The 24732-nt window shown below is 32.4% G+C and overlaps 1 protein-coding gene and 1 long non-coding RNA gene across 3 annotated transcripts in view; one reads left to right on the plus strand and one right to left on the minus strand.

Moving 5' to 3' along the window:
* Positions 1–4231: 4231 nt before the first annotated feature.
* Positions 4232–7962, minus strand: LOC143064187 (uncharacterized). Its single transcript, XR_012975199.1, has 4 exons — positions 7852–7962; positions 6858–7005; positions 5118–5224; positions 4232–4588 (listed from the first exon to the last, which is right to left on the minus strand). It is a non-coding gene; the product is annotated as an uncharacterized LOC143064187 (long non-coding RNA).
* Positions 7963–18473: 10511 nt separating this feature from the next.
* The window catches only part of LOC143064188 (nose resistant to fluoxetine protein 6-like), a 34881-nt gene continuing 28622 nt past the window's right edge, over positions 18474–24732 (plus strand). For both annotated transcript variants that reach the window (XM_076236840.1, XM_076236839.1), the window contains exon 1: positions 18474–18835. In XM_076236840.1, coding sequence (XP_076092955.1) covers positions 18496–18835 — 340 coding nt within the window. In that variant the 5' untranslated portion in view covers positions 18474–18495. The remainder of the gene's footprint in view (positions 18836–24732) is intronic.

A 24732-nucleotide genomic window follows, 5' to 3' on the forward strand; every position in this document is an offset into this window, starting at 1 on the left:
GCCGCTTGACCAAAATGTCAATAATTCGAGTGAAAGGTCACCGATGTTCAGTTTAGTTTACTTATATTAAATTTAATCAAAATATGCGGACGACGATGTCATTCCAAAAAGAGAAAATGGAAAAGAACATAAACTTTTCATTATTAATCTCTCATGTTTTCATGTGAATCTAACTTATTTTTCCTATTTAGGTAAATACGATCTTTTTCGTGTTATATTCGGTCCTTACATATATATACATGTCAAGTAACAAAATCATAATTAAATCCGTTCAGCACAAAAATTAATCAAAATCAATTAGTACATTATACACTAGTATATTTTTTTTTGTATTCGACTTATTTTTAGTAATGATGAAGGATATACATTGTACAAAAATATACATGAAAGATCAGTTTTCATGAAGGACCCTTCCTGAACTCGTTAGATTTGCATTATCAAGATAGATTATAGCTCATAAGAACAATGAGATTTTGTGTATGTCAAGTGTTAAATCACTATTGTAATATTATGCATAAAAAGGACTAATTTCATGATGTATGGATATGTCAGATATAAAATAGTTTAATTGATTGCGGTTACCCTCAGTCATTTGAATATCGGTTGTCACAAACTGAACCAAAATATGTTGTTTGTCAAAGCTATCAAACAGCAATTATGTGAAAATGTTAAACAACAACATGGTATCGCGATGAGTGATCGTACAAATAAGCAACGGTGGATTATCAGCACTTCTGTGTTGACATGAATCATGATTGATATTGTCATAATTATAAATCAACTTTATCTTTTAAAAAAACACAACCTTAGCTAGCTGTATTTGGCGAAACTTTAGGAATTTTTGGTCCACAATCAATGCCCTCCAAATTCGTAATTCATTTGACCTTTTTAATAAAACTTTTTTGATTTGAACGTCAATCTTGAGTCTTTTGTCGACGAAACCCGTTCGTACAAGACATTTCTCATTCGATCTGTGTCACATTCAACCCCAGTCCCCGGCCGTACTCATGCTATCTGGCACAGGCAATTTTCTGAAACATCTTGTTATTTATATTGATGTGTATTTGTTATGCTTTGATACTTTTTTTTACAATGATATTGTTTTGTGATGAATCATATACGCCAGTTTGAGCCTATATATAAATAAAAACTTGAAACTTGTAATTCGGAAGCCTGAACTTTATTGAGGTTTGCACAGCCACATCCGGACAAATGAAAGCTAAAAAAAAAGACACCCAAGCTGTAATTGCGCTGTTTTGGATCATGTATAGCTATTTCTCTAATTCTATGGAAATTTATCCCTTTCCGAACCCACATATAAAAAAAATTAATGTGGTTGCCGGTGATCTCAAAAAATCATTGGATGATTTTAAGGGTCATAACCTCTTTAGCTAACTGGTTGAATCAAAATATGCTAACAGGTGTTAATGAAATTGACAACTTCGTGGAAGGTGAAAAGCAACTCGAAGGGGATTTTTGTTTAACAAAAAAAGAAAATTTATTTTTTAATAACTAGTATACAGAATTTATGCAGTTTCTGTCTTTATTTTCGTTTTGGAAACATCCTGCGCAGCTGAGAAACAACAAAATAATTTAAGGATGTACAAAGGTGAGGTTAGGTGAAAATTGATAAATTAAGAAGTTAAAATTGATACTACAAGCTGGTAGAGCATCAATTAAGGATTAAAATAAGCTAAAATATTGATAGGTCATGGAGCTCCCTTTCGAGATAGTTGAGATTTAAAATATGGCAGGAAAAGGATGACTCGGACTTTTACCTTATATTTTAATTGATATTATTGGGTCTCAAAACAAAAGAAAGAAAATCAAGAATTTTCAAAAATTTTGGTAAATGACTTTTCATGAGCTATTAATTCTTATATATGAAAAAAATAAATGTGTGTTATGGGGCAAAATATTTTACATTGTATTGTATGGAAAAGCACCAAGGAGTCCGAACATTTGACACAAATTCCAAAACCTAAGTTCATCCTTAACAGAAGCTTTATTACAACTATTGGCATAATCTCACCAAATATAAAGTTGTTTCTTGAGTGCACACATACTTTTGCAATCTAAACTATACCTAAAATTTGATGAAAATACAAGAAAAATCGCGAAATTTAACAAAATATGCAAATTAGTTCATGATTTGTTGCCATGGTAACTTGTTTGATGTCAATTTTTTTTTTCGTAGTACCTTATACTTTAGTCAAGTTTCCAGTAATTTATGAATATATATGATAACTTTTAAATTAGCAGGTATTTTGGGGCCAAATAAGGGCCTTATTGCCCCTACTCTTTTTTTTTTTTTTTTTTTTTTTTTTAAATCAGAGTGAAAGGTTTTTAGGGAGCTACCATTTGATTTTTATGGAAAGGGGGGGGGGGGGCTAAGATGAAAAATTGTGTCCTGCCTTTTTTTTATTTGTAATCTCTGTCCTGCCTTTTTATTTTTCAGTCTATTCGGTCCTGCCTTTTTTTTTCTTAGCTTATCCTGACTTTTTTACAACAATTGTCATCCTGCCTTTTTTTTTTGCCAAGTTACTCATCCTGCCTTTTTCTTTTACTCAAAATCCTGTCCTGCCTTTTTTTTCAAATTTCATCCTAGATGACAAGGATTTGATCAACTACAGGTCACCATACGACCTTCAACAGTCCTTTGCTTCGCAAAAATTACAACATATAAAATACAATTCCTCTAAAATAAACACCAGTATTTCATTATCATAATAAATGCAAAACAACTCAAGGTATACTCAAGAGACTCAAGGTATACCTCTATTAGAAAGCAATCCAATGAGAGAAAAAAAGACACATAGACTTCAGCTTCCCATATTCTACACCAAGATTTGTAGTAAGATAAAAGTCGCTTATGACTTAACCACTTCATATACTAGTTAATTTTAGATGTACAACATTTCGGTTCTCTATCTGTGGATTAATCATAACATGTCAGTCCTGGAAATGTTAAGGTACCCAGTAACAATATTGCCAAAAGCCTGCATGTACTTTGGTTCGTTTTTGTCTTTGTGTAAGATTGTATGTTGGTTTTTATTTGGTGGTGGTGGTTGGGGGGGGGGGGTGCTTCATATCAATCTGACTATCTGACTAGTCTAGTCTTTTTCAAAGCACGATTATCTTACAGCCTCATGTTCCTAAAAAAAATCGAAGCTATACCATCTACCTCGTTAGTGGTTGGCTTTTGGTTGTATACAATTTCTTACATCCAGTTCAATTTTACATTACTTTTATCTCAATACGTGTTGTTATTTAGAGAATTAGAAGTTGTTGACAGATGTTTGATAGCTTTGTTAAATTTATATCAACTTTACTTTATCATAAAACATTTCAATAAGTTCCAATGAAGATAGAAGTATTTCTTTATTCCATTCAAGACATCGACTAACCCTGCATGTTTGTCATAACATGTCTTGCGACTTAAGTTCATTGAGAGCACAATTCCATGGATGGAAGATTTTCTTAACTTTTACCTTTCGGAATATTGAGAAGTTTGCTAGGGACACGTTATCCGAGTGGTCTAAGCAATTCAACTATAGTCTCACTAGCCTTTAAAGTTGTGAGTCGAATCGTGCATTCGATAGATATAAGAAAATGTGGTATGAGTGCCAATGAGACAACTCTCCATCCAAGTCACAATTTATAAAAGTAAACCATTAGAGATCAAAGTACGGTCTTCAACATAAACTTTTGTCTCATCCGAACAGCAAGCCATAAAGGGCCTAAAAATGACTAGTGTAAACCCATTCAAACGGGAAAACCAACGGTATAATCTATATAAAAAAACGAAAAACACTTTATATGAACCACATCAACAAACGGCCACTACTGAACATCAGGTTCCTGACTTAGGACAGGTGCAAACAATTGCAGCGGGTTAAACATTTTGATGGGTACCAACCTTCACCCGACTGGGATATTAATTGACAAGGATTTTAAGTTTTCTGTCATTGTTATATTATAGTTCGTTTCTGTGTGTGTTATATCTAATGTTGTGTTTCTGTTGTGTTGTTGTTCTCCTCTTATATTTGATGTGTTTCCCTCAGTTTTAGTTTGTAACCCGGATTTGTTTTTTTCTCAATCGATTTATGAGCTTCGAAAAGCGTTATACTACTGTTGCCTGAATTTCTGACTCCAAGCCAAGAGTGCTGAAATTGGCATAAAAATGTCCCAATCAATTAATCAATAATCAATAAGTATTGTAACAAATGTATATATCTCATGTTTAATATAAATAAAAAATGAAACAAACAAATAGCAATTTACAGAACAATGCACAGCATTATTGGCGCAAAAAATCTAGACTAAAAACGTGTATCTTGTGTAATGTTTTCTTCTTTTTTCTGTACAGTATGAATTTGCATGACTCGATCATTTGATGCAAAAACTTTTTTCTTTGGTAGCTCCGCTTCTACGACCGTTTCTTCTACAACTGGCACGGTTTTATGTTTATAATAGTTATAGCTAATACATAACATGACCAGAAACATCATAGCTAGGCCTACACCCACACATACTCCTATAATTCTCGCATGGTTTCGTTCAGCTTCGACATCTGGATGCTTATACTCTGAAATATTAAATTATGGAATGTTAGCGAAGTTATAAGAGGGACTATTTAAAAAATAAAGAAAAGGAAAAGGAAACGACGCAAATTAAAAAAACTATGATTAATTCGAATATTGTTTTGCTTTAAACAGCTTCCATTGTCATTTAGTTCACCATTTGTTCTCGGTTAATCGACGTGTCGTCCCAAAAAGGATATTACCCTTTTAGCTGTCAATTAGCGGATAACCACAAAAAATCTTGTATGCAATATATTTGGAATATGAGATTATTTTTACATAGAAAATTATCCCTAAAAGTGCTTTGCAATAATACAGAGCTGTTTTTGAGTCATTGCCTTAAAAATACTTCAAGTGTCTTCGACATTGAAAGGCACATGTATGGTTTGCATAAGTGGATTACATGGAGAGTTGTCTCATTGGCACTCATACCACATCTTCCTATACCTATATATGGCTTAAAACATTATCTCCACATTTTGTTACATCTTAGGTTTCAATAAGCTAATGCCGGGTTTCAATATAACTGTATACCTGTATGGTTTCCAGCATTACATTCAGGTAACCAGATTAGCATCCATAAAACAGATAATGCATAATAACTCCAAGTGACATGATCCATCCCACCTTTACTTGCTGGTCTGAAATAATAACGAGATATAAAAACAATGCATTTATGAATAAAATTAGAATCAAACAAACAACCACAAATTCATAGAAGATTTTGGCGATGTCGCTCCATCTTATTATGGTTGTTATGTAGGTTTTACTATACACATTATGTAGATTTTTTGTTTTTTGTTTTAGTACAATAATATATTGTTATTCAGGTATGTCGTTTGGGTTTTTATATGAATGGAAGGCCGGGGAGGAATTAAGGGATATACAACAATGAGACAGCATGCATGCATGCATACTAATGACAAAAATAACAAAACACATTTCAAGGCATCAGTAGACTAGTGTCTTTAAATGTTATGTATAAGTTGAACAGAAACTCATCAACACAAAAATAAAATCTAAAAGACGACCACTGACCACACATTGTAGTCAACACATTTCGACTCATGATGCAGGAACTTACTAATAAGAATTTCCATTTTCAATTTTATAAATGTACAAATTAATGTGATATTAGGTTTTTACCACTCATATAATTACAAAAATAGAATATCGTATTTCGATTTCCAATTGTTGTTTTTTTAACTTTGCGTATTGAGGGATGGTCATTCAGAAAAAGTATAAAAAGGAATCTTCATAAAAATTCGATTAAGTAAGAATGAATGAAGATGACAAATATTTGTGTAACAATAAAAACTTAATGTAGGCTGATCCATCATGTTGATTTTTGTTGTGTGTAGTATTACCAAAAACTGTTTTTTTTTTCATAACAGTGAACTGATAAATCTGCATTGAGATGGCATCTTTTGTAGACATCGAAATACCACTTGTTTGACTGTATCATTTATTCAAAAACGGTACAAAATGATTATTAAACAAAACTAATCAATTCAATAAAGTTGTGTGTCAACTTTACGTTTGTTGTAAGTTTTTCTTTTCTTGAAAGGATAAATTTTCGGCTTTACCAGATATACATTTGGCGAAAGGCCATTTTTTGATAGCAAAATTTCTCTTTGATGAGATTTTGTGAAGATGTAAAACACATAGTAAATAAATCATTATTATCGTCGTTTGTTCATATTTTTATAATATGATAAAAATATAATTTTTAACATTTTTCGATACAGAAAATATACTTGGTATATGAAAGATAAAGATACTTATTTTACCACTAATATGCACTTAATATTTGAAGGGCTTTTCTTGGTTTAACCTTTGAAGGGTACGCTCAAGGCCAAAAGTCTCCAGAGAAAATTCTAGATCAAATAAAACTTGCAGAACAAATTTATCATAAATAGTCTGCTGCGACCGATGTAGACGAAACCTTTACAATATGAGACATATAAAAAAATAATCAAATCATTAATTGATGTCATTTATTGATATAGATATGCCAGAACTATATCTAAATTATATATCTGTTTACTAATATAATTAATAGTTGATACAAAACGAAGGCAAAAACGTACATTTACATACTGCATATATTCATCAATGATAAATCATTAGGATTCGCAGACTATTATCAACGAAACATGGTACTAATATCATATATCAAATACATGTATGTACAGACTGCTATATTATCTGTATAAGATAGCATATCAGCTTCGGTTTATAGAAACTTTATATATAAAAAAAAACAGTACTTACCTTTGACAGAAAATCATTTATATTTGAATAACGAAAAAACGTGAACCTATTTACTTAAGGTCAGCCTCCGACAAAACAATACACTAATTTGTTTATCCTTGTTGAAATGTGTAACTTTACAGCAAAACCATTTATCATTTGTGAGGCACTACAAAGGGATGTGTGAAATTAACAAAATATTCAACATAATTATATGTAATAACTTTTTTCCATTCTGCTTTGCATTTATTTTACATTTGTCTTATAAGATAATGGCAACTATAACCCTACAACACTTAATGATGAACAATAAATTACATTATTCATTAGCTCTTTAAAATTTGTGGTTTTTTAATTTTTTATTTTCCGTTGAGATGAAAGCAAGTAAAAAGACTTATTTGTGCGGTAAATAAACATAGTTGCTACATTTTCCTTCTGTGAGATGCAGGTGTTTGGTTATACTTTTCCCGTTACTATATAGTTAGATCTATCCATCCTTTTCATCCCCCATTGTCACACATAGTAATCTCAGTGATCATATTAAGACAGATATACGCCTTAATTGTGCCTTGTATATATGTAACATGCTTTATTTACATGTCATAAATGACAACTTTATTTCTGCACCATAAATGTAAATTATGTGTGAACCTTTCCAGAATAATTATAAAAAAAAAATCAAATCGCATTTGTATAATAATAAACGACCGTAACTGGAAGTCATATACAATTTATAGTGGTTGAGAAGATGCGCCAAGGTTATCAATTGTAAACCCTATCATATATGGATCTGACTGTAAGCGGTACATATCAATTTCCGGAACAGTTAAAATTATAAAATATATATATTATGTTGAAAAAAATAATTAGATAAATAGCAGAATATCTTCTTTCAAAAAAAATGAAACAAAAAAAAAAAACATCAATAGATATTTCAACATTGCCTGCAGATATTTAAAGCATTTGATTATTCGCTCTAAATATACCACATAATTTACATTTTTTACTTACTTACCCTAAATCAAACGTTTAAAAGTGATCGTTGTCTTGTTTTCGATCTCGATGTAAGAATTCCCGATTCATTCTTCAAACTAAAATCTATTACAAACAGTTTCAGTGACCTTTCTATTCATTTTGCTAATACGCGTACGATATGTATTATTTTTTGTTGGTTGCATGTTGAGTATACACCTCTTGCTTGTCTATCTTTTTATATATAATCTATATCCGTGAAGTAACGTCTTAAACTTCAGTTACCATTGCCAAAAAAAATCTCAGCATGGATAGTGAAATTATAAAATATTGATCCAATGACTTTATGGGCCGATCATTAGTTATCTCTAGGGGCGGCGAAAAAGTAAGCGTGTGTGTGTGTGTGTGTGTGGGGGGGGGGGGGTTAATGAATAAAATGGAAACTGATAGAGGGGGTGACTCCTTTCCAGGTTGATCAAAGAGGAGGATGGGGTGATGTCTAACCAGGTTCAATCCACCATTTTCTACATAAGAAAATGCCTGTACCAAGTCAGGAATATGACAGTTGTTATCCATTCGTCTGATGTGACTGGACTTTTGATTTTGCCATTTCATTTTGGACTTTCCTTTTTGAATTTTCCTCGGAGTTCAGTATTTTTGTGTTTTTACTTTTTTCATTGGTCATAGATAATTGCATAAATAATAAATATAATATATTATGATATTTGTCACTGTTTGGGTATATTGGTAGTACTTCGCTTGTTGTGTGAATTTTAGAAAGACGTGTGTATATTTCAAACTCTGTTTACTATACTGACTAAAGACGTTAGGCATACATGTTAATTAATATATATAGCGTAATAATCATACGACCGTTTTCTTTGATGATTTTGTTTTGTCACGTTTTGTTTAGCATGAAACGCAAGTGTATAGACGGGGCTGGTTTTAATCAGACTGGTTTTTGTTTATATTTGTTTCCATATTAACTATTTTTGCCTAACTTCCTTTTCTCATATACTTCTATGAGACGGCATACCAGCCCAACCAACATGGAGGAGACCTATTCGTTAGATAGGACCGGGGCCCCCTTTATGTCATTTAGCTCTAAATGAGTCTATACAACCGGTTATTTATACATCATTGGCTTTACAAATATAGTTTGGTTAAAGCGTTCCTGATGAAGAATAATAAATCAAGAAAGCGCTTCGGAGTGTTTCCCTTTCCTATATAAATTATGCCAAATATTCTCAATTCTTCTTATAATTTAAACACCTCGTTATTCTAAGTTCTTTCTATCTAAGCACCTCGTTGTTCTCAATTCTTCCTATATCTCTAAGCCCCTCGTTATTCTCAATTCTTCCCATATAAGCACCTCGCTATTAGCAATTCTACCTATCTAAGCCCCTCGTTATTACCAATTATTCCCATATAAGCACCTCGCTATTAGTTTAAACATATTTATTTATAGTGGATTAGGAAACAAGTTTTGCAACTTATTCTAATCCCTTTCCATTTTGCGGGTGCGAGTGCTGCCTTGTAGCGACATTAGCCTGCTCTTTTTCGAAATCTACAAGGGTGTCTTTTACGTGCAAGAGATGTGGCTCTCTCTTAACACGGGTCCGCCATTTATCGTCCCCTTCCGATGGACTAATATAGCGCTCGTTATTAGCAATTCTTCATATCTAAGCACATCGTTATTCTCAATTGGTGTTATTTAGTTTAATTTTATAACAATAAATCCAAATTGTTATTCGACTAGTTTCAATCTAATTTATTTCTGACTGAATTACACTTTTTATAACAGGTACTCAGAAGCTTCCATTTTTGATGCTTCAGTGTTTACGTCGTTAATCTCATGCAACAGAGATTTGGGCGATCCCGAAATGTTCGCTGTTTCTACACCGCTGAAAGACCGTGGTGTTTTGACATACATAGGGAAAACAAACTAGTAGCATCTTTTTTATTTGCCTATATTTCTTCCCTTTTCATGATCGCTAAATTTCAATCATGATATTTTGTTGTTAAGTCACGGTGGTTAAGTAGTATAATTACATTAGACGTATGTTTCAATATAATACGTGATTCTAATTGGCTACTCTGCAATCTCGCGTTATTCCTTAAGCAACTTCATTACATAATAAAAATTATTTATGATGACACGAGGTCCCACAATAAAGTGCACAGGTAAATTGAATAAAAACTTGATAAAAATCGTGTTTTCATGATCCTAGCTAAAAAATGTAATTATAAGTATTGAATACTTCTTTTTGTAACTTCATAGGGTTGTAAAAGCGTTGACCGTGCGCACATTTTTAGAATGAAGCGCGGAGCGCTTCATACAAAATGTACTTCGGTCGACGCTTTTACACCCCAATGAAGTTACAAAAAGAAGCATTCAATTATTAATTAAAGTTACTTTTTAATAGTCTTTCATCGTGTCCCGTCAACCCGTCAATCGCCGTCCGTCCAGTCTTTTAACAAATATACTTGCATATGCGCATCCTCTATAGTCATGCACGCAACAATACGGTCGACGTCAGAGTGCAGCAACAGCGAGGATTTTGGGATCACGCAAAGCTCTGTTACATGAAAAGGGCATACGATGCAGTTACAGGGGAGGTAATGACGTTGCTAACGTAAATTGTTATTTTCGCGACGTCAAACTATGACTTATGTTATCAGGGAAAGATTCATTTTTCGACTGATTTTTATCATTCAAACTTATTTAACTTGAAAACGAGTGCATGGACCCCTCTTTTTTGGTTTGATTACGTAAGAAGATTATGTGTGCCAATTTTCATGAAAACGTAAGTAGTTCATTTTTTTTTAATTTGATAAATATATAGCCAAAAATTTTTTTTTTTTCTACTTTCATGAACATTTGATAAATATGAGTTATTTCTGAATAAAAAATGTATAATTTTTTAGGATACTTATAAAATACAGAAATTACAAATTAATTAACAAACAAAAATTTTGGTTTATCTTTTAAAACAAAAAAGTTAAGCCTTTCTTTCGAAAAGAAAAATACGGCCACAAATCCGAATTTTGAGCAAATATACAAAATTTCGACCTCATTTTACTCAAAAAGTAGCACATGAAGGTATATTTTATATTATATATTTGATTTAATCAGGTAAAAAATAGTCTATATGGAAATGTTTATCAAACTGTAAAATACGGGATCAAAACTGTATCGTATGCTCTCAACGACGTAAACACTGAAGCATAAAAATGGAAGCTACTTGTGGAAAAAAATGTAATTCAGACAGTAAACAGCAAGGAAAAGAGATCGCTTTGATAAGGTTTGTCCAGAGACTTGGATACATATTTAATAAGAACAAAGTTGTACCTTTAGAGCCGCGATCACGTTCTGTATCAAGTGTTATAAGTAACACAGCAGTTATACCACGAAATAATAAAAATAAGAGCAGACATCTCTCCGCTGAAGAAAGAAATTACCAAACAGCATTGAACAAGCCCTGTATAGATCAAAATTCAACACCGCTTCTTACGGAAGCCGATAAGGGCCATCAAAAAAAAAAAAATATGTCGTAATTACGACATAGCATGTCGTAATTTCGACATAACATGTCGTTATTACGACATCGCTTTGTCGTAATTTCGACATAACATGTCGTTATAACGACATCGCTATGTCGTAATTTCGACATATCATGTCGTAATAACGACATCACTATGTCGTTTTAACGACATAGCTATGTCGTCAAAACGACATCGCTATATATAAAAGAATATGTATTATGATTGCCAAGAGACTAAATGACACAGAAATTAACAACTATAGGTCATCATAATGCCCCCAATAATTAGAAAAGCCCCACATAGTCAGCTATAAAAGAGGGAGGAAAGATACCAAAGGGAGAGCCCCCAAAATGTACATGTGGCAGACAGTGTTATTAATTAATTATTAGCTCCCTTGGTAAAACTCCAAATTTCATATTTAATGTATTTCATTGTTAAATAATTTACATGAAGCTTAATAAGTACATATTTGTTAATTGCATAGACTTTGCTATTTGAATGCATTGGTTAAAGGCATTTATTTATATTGTAAAGTTTAATATTTGCATCGTCGCAAAATCTTTGTTTACCTTCTTTGAATAGATTCAGTGAGAAAGTTATATATTTTATAGACCCCATGTAATTATACCGACCGTGTATGCTAGGTCTAACACACATTCCTACCAAGGCAAGTGACGCTATCCATCTCCCTCCTAATAGAGCTTTCTTACAAATTGACGAAAGGTACGTTTGCTTGACGAATCATACGTAAGACTCGTTTTAGGGATCCTTTATTTTGACATATTTAAATAATAGTCGTGGAACTTCGGACAATTATCGTGCATGCAACGACACTTATTAAATTGGATTTTTCTTGAGATATATTTTGGATTTCTAGACGTACGATAGGTTAGAATATGATTATTGATACCACCAGGTCAGAGGAGATAACACTACAAAAGATTCTAAATAAACAGTAGGCAGACGAAAAAAAATGCCCTAGAAGACTAAAAACCGGCCCCTCCCCCACTCTTCAATATTACAATGTTGCAATGTTTAACCTTAAAATGTCAAAGCAAATACATTGTCTTCTTTCCTAACAGAAACACAAATACTTCCTAGATTCAAAAACGCTCAAAATAATAAAATAAAAAAAGATGATCTTCATACTATGCCATATGCTGGTGCTCGTTTTATAACTTTTGAATAATCGCCTCTCCCCTGAACATTCATGAAATATTAGCCACTGGACGATAAGTGACAACTACGCGGCTATTTTCAAAACATGTGTACTGTTAAATCGTCATTACAAAATCCACAATATATATGGTGCAAAATTGTAGATTTATTTTCTTGATATACAAAGTATTTTTTTTTAGATTTATTCAACATTACTTTCTAAATACACTGTAGCATCATTTTTTTTTAGCAAATCTCGATATCCCACTTTGACCATGTTGATAATTTGTCGAAAGTGAACTGTAACAAGTAAAAATAAATGTGAATCTTGTCGTTAAATTTAGACTAACGTACTTCAATAATGTCATTGAAATGTTAATCGTGAATCTCGTGCTTAAAAAACTCCCGCGGAAATGTGTGTACTCGTGGTTTACGTAAGTAACGTATCGGACGTAAGCGTATTTGACACTATAGTTATCTGTTTGATTATATTAAAATCGTGCATTATTTGCGATATTATTATTTTTTTTTAGATAAACTTGATTTAGAAAAGAATGCTGTTTTACTGGATAAAGCAAAGACTATTTTAACTGTTGTTGTATTAATGAAATACGTGCTCCCTTTACGTTCGTTCGTACCTTTCGTCAATTTGTAAGAAAGCTCTAATAAGTGCAAACTTCAAGGCTTTTTGTAATAAGGTTGAATTGAAGTATTGATTGCTCTATTTCTACTTTCAAACGTAGAACACGATGTTCCTACAACGCCTAGGATTTAAAACAGAATCTTCGAAATTTCATCCGCAAAACAAAATAAAAATAAAAATGTTAGAAAACACGAAACAATATTGTAACAAATTCATATATGTTTTAAATTATGTTTTTACAGCTCTTGATCATATACTAAGTAATATCTAGTTTATTTGAGGATTAAAATAAGAAAGCTATGTGAAAAAAACGGATGTCCAACGTTACATTTATGAAAAACTGTTTTAACTCTTATGTATAGTGATCCTTTTTCTTATTCTCTGATCTTCTTGATTCTTGGCAGGAACAACGACATGTGTTGGTTCTCTGTGCCGTTAAAGCCGTTATTTTGCCAAATTTCATTTGACTCGGTGGCTGCATATTAAGCTGGAATAAGAAAAATGTCCAACGATGTTTTTCATTAACTCAACGACTGAAAGTGAATTTTATAAGTAGATATAGTAGAAAATGAATAAAAAGAGTAAGACAATAATAATACCTAACAAAAGTACAAATATTTGCCTCATGTGAGTTCAAATATTGCTGATTCAATAAAATCTTCTCTACGCAGTCGTTTTTCAAACCGTAGCCATTTTGTCCAAGTTGATATTTTTATTTTTCAAAGCAGTTAACGCGTATTTTTTATAATTGATAAAAACAAAAGTTAGATACACGAAGAGTAAAAAATGCCAAGATTCTTTTCTTATTACCTACATATTTGGGTCTTAAAGGAATAAAATGCTTCCACACATTACAAAACGGTAGCCAATTTGTCCAAACGCCTGAAAACGTCTAAAATCCTAAAGACGCTAATTTCCGCGTTACATGTGCTGAAGTTTTAATTAAATGTTCATGATAATTAAAACAAATCGTGTTATGAAATTTGGAAAAAGAGGTTGATGATTGCTGCCGAAAAAAAAAGAATAGTGCATGTTGCTATAGACTCCGCCCGGGGACATAGGTTCGACACAGGTTAAATTTTGCAATTTTTATTAATCGTTTATAGCTTTTAACGATTTATTTAAAAGAATTGGGAAATGGGGAAAACATCCCATTACATGAACTTCGTCCAACTTTGCAAAGACAAATTGGAGACACGAAGACAGTCCTCTAAATGTAAAATGCGAATTGAAATTTACGTTACTGAAGTACTCCGAAATAGATCATTTAAAGTCGTCACTTCAGTAAGGTGCAATCACCAATATTAAAAGACTTAATACCAATTCACGGAATGTTTTACTTCGCGATTTGTCCTGCTATTCATGTTATAACGGTCGTGATGAAAATAATTCCTGTACTAGCGAAGCCGGAACTTTTCGTCAATATAAACTTGTGCATGAAATGGGGGTAATTGAAAGACGAATCCCAAACAGCAACGAAAACCGTTTCATCGAATTAATAAAAACCCGGGATTATATTTGCCGTTTTCGCGGACGATCCAGGAGTAGATTACTATATTTTAGAATGTATATCAGAAGTTAAACGCTATAGATGACTTGGGAAATAATTCTCAAGCCAAGGTTCAAGGAATTGAAGGGGTGTATTTCGACAACTTATGTGCCAGGGAAAATGCAATTCTATTCAAATTTAACCAAGAGTAAAAATGTTCGATTTACTTGCAGAGTGTCAGATATATTTGTATTGGTTGAATTAAGATATAGAAATTTTACAATGACAGATGATATGCACCTTGAAAGTTAAACATCCTATGATAAAACAAAAATATGGAAAACCGTATACATGTACTTCCGTCCCATCTTTCCTTCCTACATTACTTGCGACAGTACTGCATTTTTAGTTGAAATAACTTAAAGGGTAAACATTATTAAATCGATTTCCACAACTCGAGGTAATTTTTGATAAAATGACATTGCAAAACGAACAGAACCAGAATCAACCAACAATATTAAAAAAACGAATAAAACTTGCAAAAATTAAACGAAGTCAAAAACCCTCTTCGACGAATGTTTTAAAAGTGTAACGTCGTGTTGTAGGAATGTCGTGCTCAACGTTTGAAAGTAGAAATAGAGCTATCAATACTTCAATTCACCCTTATTACAAGAAGCCATGTAGTTTACGCTTATATAAGGGGAGATGGAATGCTTGCCCTTCAATGTCACTCCTCATATATTTCCACGTCTTATTTGTTTATTTCAAACTTGTCTGGCTGTACAACCCTTCCACGGCAGGTAACTTATGAATCTTAGACGGGATTTAAAAAATATATAAGTTTCTCACTGAAGGTATCCAGAGAAGGTAACCAAAGATTTTGCGACGATGCAAATATTAAACTTTACAATACAAATAAAAAATCTTTAACCAATGAATTCAAATAGCAAAAGCTATGCAATTAACAAATATATATACTTATTAAGCTTCATGTAAATTATTTAACAATGAAATACATTAAATATGAAATTTGGAGTTTTACCAAGGGAGCTAATAATTAATTAACAACACTGTCTACCACACAGCATTTCGGGGACTCTCCCTTTGGTATCTTTCCTCCCTCTTTTATAGCTGACTAATCGGGGCCTTTTCTAATTATTGGGGGCATTATGATGACCTATAGTTGTTAATTTCTGTGTCATTTAGTCTTTTGGAAATCATAATACATATTCTTTTATATATAGCGATGTCGTTATTACGACATCGCTATGTCGTTTTAACGACATAGTGATGTCGTTATTACGACATGATATGTCGAAATTACGACATAGCGATGTCGTTATAACGACATGTTATGTCGAAATTACGACATAGCGATGTCGTAATAACGACATGTTATGTCGAAATTACGACATGCTATGTCGTAATTACGACATAAAATATTTTTTTGTAATGGCCCTTATCGGCTTCCGTAGCTTCTTGATAAAGTTGAGTTCAACAACGATGACTTACCTTCCGCCAGAGATAAACCGAATCGTAAACGTGACATTCAGAGAAAAGGAGGCGAAACAAAAGAGGCAAAAGAAAAACAGTCCATCATAGGCATATATACATGTTATGCTAAATTCGAAAAAAGACGGTGATAAACTGTTGTCTGGTAACAGAAAACGGAGACACAACAAAGCAGCGAAGGGTGTGAGAATAAGTATGAATATAATGTTGACAGCCAACTCAACCATGGATGTTAGTTTACCAGGTGAAGTTATTCCCTCATCAGGCATATCAAATGTTTCATGACCACAGTTGACACTAAAGAAAAAGAATGTTTGGATAGTTGGATGGAACGTCAGATTAAGAAAGAAAATTTGAAAAAAAAAAGAAATATATGCTTTTATGGTTAATAAAAAAGTTTTTCAACTGATTTTTATAGTTTGTTGTTATATTGTACTGTTATACCACTGTCCCAGGTTAGGGGGGGGGGGGGGGTTGGGATCCCGATAACATGTTCAACCCCGCCACATTCTGTATGTATGTGCCTGTCCACAAGTCAGGAGCCTGTAATTCAGCGGTTGTCGTTTGTTTATGTGTTGCATATTTGCTTTTTGTTCATTTTTTACATAAATAAGGCCGTTAGTTTTCTCGTTTGAATTGTTTTACATTGTCATTTCGGGGTCTTTTATAGCTGACTATGTGGTATAGGCTTTGCTCATTGTTGAAGGCCGTACGGTGAAGGATAGTAACTGTTGTTAATTTCTGTGCTATTTTGGTCTTTTGTGGAGAGTTGTCGCATTGACAATCATATCACGTCTTCTTTTTTTTTTTATATTAATAGATAACAAGATATATTATTCTGACATGTCTGTTTTTAAATCAGAATCCTCTCTGTTTGATCTTTTAACTGATTTTACGCTTTCGTCCTCATTGGAGTCTACCTTATAACTTGTAATGGTGAGAGTAGAGAATACTCAAATGACGATGACGGAGACTGACACATTTCTACTGTATTTCCATCCGTGTATTTGCTTGGTATTTTGTTTATCCAGAGGCCGACAGTGGTCGGTCTGCTGTATTATCACCGGCAATAAACACATAATTTTTGCCATGATTTTCTTTCCGCATTCCATACATAACAATTTACTAATTTACTAAGGGGTATTCTATATAAAACAAATTTGTGGTTCTTAGTATTTGTGTACTAGTATCTCTCTCTTTTACCGAGCGATTCACTATATTTGTACATCACCGTTTCGACCTTTTGCATTTCTTGTATTATTGATTTTGAGATCAATCCCTCGTCTACTACAACTAACGAGCCTGTTACTGTTGCCGTATATTTGTGTTATATAATATGTCGAGCTGATATGTAGTTTAGGGTACAGTGTACTAAGACTAAGACCTCCCATGACGAGTCATGTGTATAACATAATACAGAATAATGTTCAAGCCGCGTCCTTTTAGTCAAGTTTTATTCGCACATTTACGGGACGTTTAATGGTATAGGTCTGTCTGTCCGTCGTCAGCATATCGGTGACAATAATTAAAAAAAAGGTGCGTAAAACAACTTGACAAAATCACAAATATTGGTAATGAATTATAGTGTAAAGAAAAGTCGAGTACACCTTTTTAGCGTTTAAACTGAGTCGGATTTTAATGAGTCTTTAATGTGCAGTTCCAAATTCCTCAAATTACCATTTCTAGAAGATGTGTCAAGTTTGCATACATGTAAGGTGTCAGATCAACAGTTACTCCTCTTATACAAAATAGTGCTTTGTATGTCATTGTTTACTTAAACTAACCAACAAATTTGCACTGAGAAATCAGTGGAAACTTTTTGTGAAAGAGAAATATATTTAGACCTTTGAGCCAAAATTCACTTGTCTATGAGTTTGCATTAAAAATTTAGGATTAATGCGCTCCATAGTATACTAATTTAAGATTTCCAGAAAACCAGGGGTTATTTTAGGTGTACTGAATTATTTTCCAGAAGGCAATTCTTTCTTAGAAGATTTTAAACATGGGTTGAAAATTGGCATGTAGAAAGGTGATTCATGTACAAATCAGGATATACCAGGTTTCTATGAAGTTAAACTAAAGATAAAATATTTAGAAAGCTGTAAAAATTGCAAAATTTCAATTTGATTGAACAGATAGAGATTTTTGATTGGTGGTCTGACACCCGGTTATTTTAAGTGAAGCGTAATACAAGCGGATTCCAGTTTAGTCCGACACCCGGCTATTTTGCGGAAATATTCACCGTCATTTTCAATTTTTCCTTTTTACCCGGTCTTTTTTTATTTTCGATTATTTCCCTTGTTATTAACTTATTCAATCAACTGATCAAGGATCATTGAATGATGAAAATGTCGTGGACACTTATGACATACATAACAATTCATGTATTATTGGTATCAGGCTTTGACAATTACAAAGACATTCTGATTCAAGTTAACCAGTTACCAGAGATCGTGAATCTCTTCAGAACATCGCCAAATACATTAGGCAATGCCGTAAAAATATTGGATCAATCATTTGATTTTTCTACTGCCTTGGAAACTATTGGAAGATCTGATTTGGTTGAAAGTAATGTGACGATATCCCCACCCGTCGTTCCTGTGTTGTCCAAGTTATGCATGAATCAGACAGAGGCGGTATTCAAAGCTCTACTCAAGGGGCAGAATTGGGCAGAAAGAAGTAAGATAATAAATCCTATATAAACCAGATAACATTAATTAGTTCTAATGATTATGATGTCTTTGAAGGCTTTTCTAATTATGTTTTGACGAAGTCAAAACATGTATTTATTATAAAATGTGTTTACACAATTTTAGACTTATTTAAGTCAGAAAATGACAGACTTGTTTATAGTCCAAATAATTATGACGTCTTGAAAGGCTATTATAATTTTTTTCTTTGAACACATAAAAGGTAAGAATTTTTATATATGCAATTTTTTTTAGCCTTCAATGAAAATTTGATGGCTAAATCGGGTCTCAAAGTTGAGAGCAAAATATGCTCTCAAAGTCAAAGTCCAACCGAAAATGGCGGCTTCAGCATTATGACGTCGAAGTAAGGCGTCAAAGAAAAAAATTATAATAGCCTTTCAAGACGTCATAATTATTTGGACTAACTTGTTTAGGTCTATTTAAATGTTGATGAAAAAACTTAAATTTACTTGGTGGCCACAGTACACCACCTATGACAGCAAAAACCTGTCTGAGAGTTCACAAGGACTTGAGCTATCTATATTTAATTATTTAATTGAACATCCTTACTAAACACAGATGTTTTACCTCATTTAGTGTGGTTCCAGGTGGTTGTTTTGTAAGGTTTATTAACATTATCTCTGATTTTTTAGACTCTCATTCATATTTTTCTATAAAAGACAAAGCATTGTCTTTCACTGTTGTCATTATTTGATTTAGATGCCATACATGTGACAGAGTTGTCAAGCCACAACTGGAGATTTGGAAATTTTCAGCTGGAGTTTGGGCCTCATAACTGGAGATTTTTTATCGACCTTTTTATCGACATACGCAAGATTTTTTTATCGATATATGCAAGATTTTTTCGTGTGTGTTTAAACTGCATAATCTTCCTTTTTTGTTAAAACACAACAATGATTCCATACTTCAAGCACCTACATAGCCATTTTTATTTAGTAAAATAGAAGATAGATAGGAGGGGTTCAAATATTTATTCATCATAATTTTATATAGTTCAAGATACAGTGATCAGCCATCATACATAGTTGGCAAAAAGTACATCTGCTTTAGCCACATTGTCAACTTTTGTACCACTACTGAACATGTTTGTAACAGAAGGTGTTGAATTGATAAAGTTGTGGGCTTTCTGATGGGTAGCTGTCTCCATATTTTTGGTCAAGTAATTAGGGCCACCATAGTCAGCTTTGCATGAAGTGTAGTAAGCATGGCCTTGACTCTTGTCACTGGACTTGCACCATTTTTTAATTTGGCTATAGTGATATTGTGTCTTCTTTAATTTGATGCTGGGGTACATTTACAAGTATTTGGTGATAACATACAGTTTGCATTCTGTCAAATTATAAGACAAACACACTTATTTAGGTATTCCATTGTACCAGATAGAAGACATATCATATTTGAGTTGATTTTATTGTCTTTGAGGTTCATTTTAAACTAAGTCTGTTGTTCCATGTTTTCAACAGCATCAATTTATTAAAGTCGATGTTCATTGTCAGTATCACTTTTAATCATCCAGACATGTTTATTTAACTAGCTAGTTGATTACTAGGTAAATGCCAATCATCTTTTATTGTTGTATATACAGTCTAATCCTTAACACCTTCATTGATTACTCGAGGCAATTTTCCTATTTACCTCGGAGTTTCCCCATATCAATTTAGAGTTTCTCGGACTTTTTCCCTGTTTGTATCTATTTTGTAAACAGAAATGTCTACTGAAATTTTTTCGAGATTGACATTTTCAAAAAGCGGAAGATTTCAAATTTTAACGGGAGGGACGGAAGAGGGTCTGAAAAGCGGGAGATTTTAACTCCCGCCGGAAGAATCACATGTATGAGATGCATGACCATTTTATCAATATAAATTTTTGTTTATAAATATGTGTAGGTCTTGAAGTTAACCAATTTTGATAACTTATCGACTTGTAGGAGTCAATATTTGCAACTTTTTGATTCTGGTCAATTATTTCTTGCTTAACAGTATTTGACTTTTTTAAGTCGTATTTTGTCTTGCATTAAAGGGAGACAAATCATAAAACTTACTAATTTAGACCTCTATGAGTCAAAAGCAGATTCAGACTTATTTATGTCTGAGCTCTGACTGTTATCTGGCACAGGCACTTAATTGTCTTATAATTTTTTCCCCTATATACGGTGCAGTCCGGTGTATCTGCACACATAAGACTTATAACATAATACTTCATTCAACTAATGAAACAAAAAAATGGATAATATTTTGTGAACACATTCATGAAATACTTTTGTTTCTTAAAATCATCAGTTTGTATTGTTTCACCCCCAAGATTTTGTGTAGTTTGTGTCAAAATTTGGGAAAACCCTGTTCTGAGAGTTCCTCAAATGTCCGGTGATTTCATGCATGCCTTCCAAAAATAGCATATTTTGAATAAAGGAAAGATTTTATGATACGAAATATAGTTGATTTTTTTGCCCAAACACACTGCCAAGGATGCAGAGCAAAATTTATTTCAATTGAATATACATTTGACTTAAATAAAACAAATTTTATCTGATGATGTAGTTTTTTTAATGGAAATTGGCCAAATATGGTAAATCACAGGATTTCAGTTATTAACTAACTCTTGAACTTATCAATTTTATTCTTTTCTATCCCTTCGGAAGGCTCAAACAATTTCAAGAACTATTTTATTTGTGTAACTGTGGTGATATATGATGAAATCACCTAATGCACAACATCACCGTCCACACAGACACCTGAGACTCCACTGTACCTAATTTAACACAAAGTACTTAACTTGCATTTTAGAAAAATGTCAGCCGATGGTGAAGTTCCGTTATATGCCGATTTCTCGTCTGTCAACCCCACTTAAACTTCTATAAAACTATTTGTCTGAATTTCATCACCCTTGGCAACAATGATCACTAGTGTATCTAGTTTAAAAATGTATCAGTTGGCCTTGCCTGCCAACATGAGCAACATACATGAATAGAAAATGTTGGTAAAGTGCAAGTTTTTTCTGTTATCTTGAAAACGACTATTAACAAACTGACAACATCATGTTCAAAGAAAAAAAATGACCAAAGGCAAAGGGGGAACAACATTATACAAAACAAAATACAGAAAACTTTAGACTGAGTAATAAAGACCCCCCCCAAAAAAAAAAAAAATAACAAGGGGTGAATTCATGAGCTTTAGAAGAGCAAGCAAATCTTAATTCACATGTGGTATCCATACCACATTTGTACATGTATTATTACAGACAACAAGAATAAAGGTGCACTATATAAACTTCAGTTATTGTGATATCGTATGGATGGGAGCAAAATGTATTAAATAAATGAAAAGTCGTTGAAATACCATAGCATATTTGCTGTAAAACAATTGAAATGTAAAGAAAAGATAAAATGGAGTAGCTGCCAAAAGTGCTTCATATTAACTGATAAAGACCAAATAAAACATACAAAACAATGAAAATGCTATAATGCAATATCATGTGTACATGGTGTATGGTGGAAAATATTAGAACTTTTTGCTAATTTCTTTTCTGATCTCATGTACATGTAGTTATGATAGTCATGATAGTAGCACATTACCACCCTAAATGCCTAAGGAAGTACTCTGATCTTAATATTTAGTAACCATATACTGTATATATGTACTTTTTTTGCAACTTTTTTTTCATGGTTGATGCCTTCAAAGTATTTTCCAACAATATCATAACATGAATTACAGACTATTAATTCTTAAAGTCTTCATTAATTAAGTTTTCATTTGTCAAATATAACTGTCATATTTAACTTGACCTATTATTTTTCACCTTTTGTCCTTTCATCCTTACTGAAATTTCTGAAAAAATAACTGGTGTTGTTTGAACAGTTTCATGTTAATTGAGGTTATGTAAGGCCAAAAAAAACAACATGCATATACAGCTATTAATTCTATTGATATGTATTCGATGGTTTTATATGCACTGAAATCTGCATTTCTATTTGTGTGTATTTTTTTTTCTCGCTAAAATATACCTTATGCAAAATTCATGAAAGTGAATACACAGCTATAAATATTACTACATATACAGTAATTGTAAGTTAGTGGCCTTCTAAAACAGAGTTGACCAGAAGAAGATTTTTGAATTTAATTATTTAATATACTTAATGTAGTGTTCATCTTAAAGTATTATGCAAGAGGGTCATTGTAAGGAAAAATGACAGTAATTTCTGTTTTAACAGAAGTTGAATTCTATATGTTGCCAATTCATTTATAAAGACTACTGCTGACCTCTTTTTTTTATTACCGGTACAAAATATTGTTTAAGACAGGGAAATCTCATCTGACAGATAATACTTTATCTTAATTATTAATGTTTTTCTTTCATTTTTATACGCCCGTCAAAATTTTGACGGGACGTATTATGGTATACAAATGTCCGGTGTCCGTCCGTCTGTCCGTCTGTCTGTCCGTCCGTCTGTCCGTCTGTCTGTCCGGCGTAAACATGTTGCACCGTAACTTGAGAACGACTTATCCAAATTTCATGAAACTTAACATAGTTGTTTCTTATGATGGTCAAATGATCTGTATACTTTTTGGTGAAAATTAGATTAAAACTTTTTGAGTTACGGCACTTTGTAACTAAAACAGGGGTGTGTTTTTTTCACATGTCGCACCGTATCTCAAAAACGATTCTTGATTATGACTTAAAACTTTAAACACTTCTTAGTTATATTAATCTTAATATCTGTATACTTTTTGGTGATGATTCAAAATTTTATTTTTGAGTTATTGAGTATTTTGTAAAAAAGGGGGAGGTTTTTTTTACATGTCGCACCATATCTCAAAAACGATTTATGATCATTGCTTAAAACTTTACACATGTCTTTATTATATTAATCTGAAGATCTGTATACTTTTTGGTGATGATTCAAAATTTAATTTTTGAGTTATTGAGTATTTTGTAAAAAAGGGGGAGGTTTTTTTTACATGTTGTGCCGTATCTCAAAAACAATTTATGATTATTGCTTAAAACTTTACACACTTCTTTGTTATATTAATCTAAAGATCTGTATACTTTTTGGTTTTGATTCAAAATTTTATTATAGTGATATTTAGTTTTTTGTAAAAAAAAAAGACAGGGTTGGGGGTTTCACATGTCCCGCCGTGTCTTATAAACAATATATGGTTATTGCTTAAAATTTCTCAGAAACTATTTATGATTATTGCATAAAACTTCCACACAAGACGTCGGGCGTATCATGCGCTCATGGCGCAGCTGTTTATTGAAAGATAGCTAGGGAGAATTTATTAAGTGATTACCTAAATTTTATTAAATGCTTATGGAACATATCCTAATGTCCTACACTATGATAATATGACCTTAAAGGTTATTTATAACTATTTCAACATAGATTTAAAAGTTCTTTTACTTGTAGTGCATTTACCTGGCTTATATACAAACAAACTGTCAGTTTTTTCATGCTTGGATAAAGTGATAAGAAGTATTATGCACTACTTCAATATGTAGCTTTAATTTAAGGTTGATAAAATAGAATATCCAAATATTTCTTTCTGATATGTTTTATTTGAAGCTTAAGGCTTTACATTACTTGCTAATATTACAGAATAGTAATTTATTCCTGTGATTTTTTTTGTTCAGAGATCAGAGATTTGCTATAATTTGATTATTTCACATCTGATTTTTTTTTCTTCAATTGCCTTGAAAAAATTGAATGGCCATAAAAAAAGACACAAAGTACAGATCTGAGAATAATCCCAGCTCAGTAAGTTCAAAGTCAATAACAACTAAAAAAAAAGAATTGTATATCTGAAACCTCTTAAAGTTTCATCCTAGCTGAACCTCATTTTAACTGTTTATTGGTCAATGTTAAGTTTT

Source organism: Mytilus galloprovincialis, chromosome 2, assembly GCF_965363235.1.
Source record: "Mytilus galloprovincialis chromosome 2, xbMytGall1.hap1.1, whole genome shotgun sequence".
In the NCBI taxonomy this organism is placed as follows: domain Eukaryota; kingdom Metazoa; phylum Mollusca; class Bivalvia; order Mytilida; family Mytilidae; genus Mytilus; species Mytilus galloprovincialis.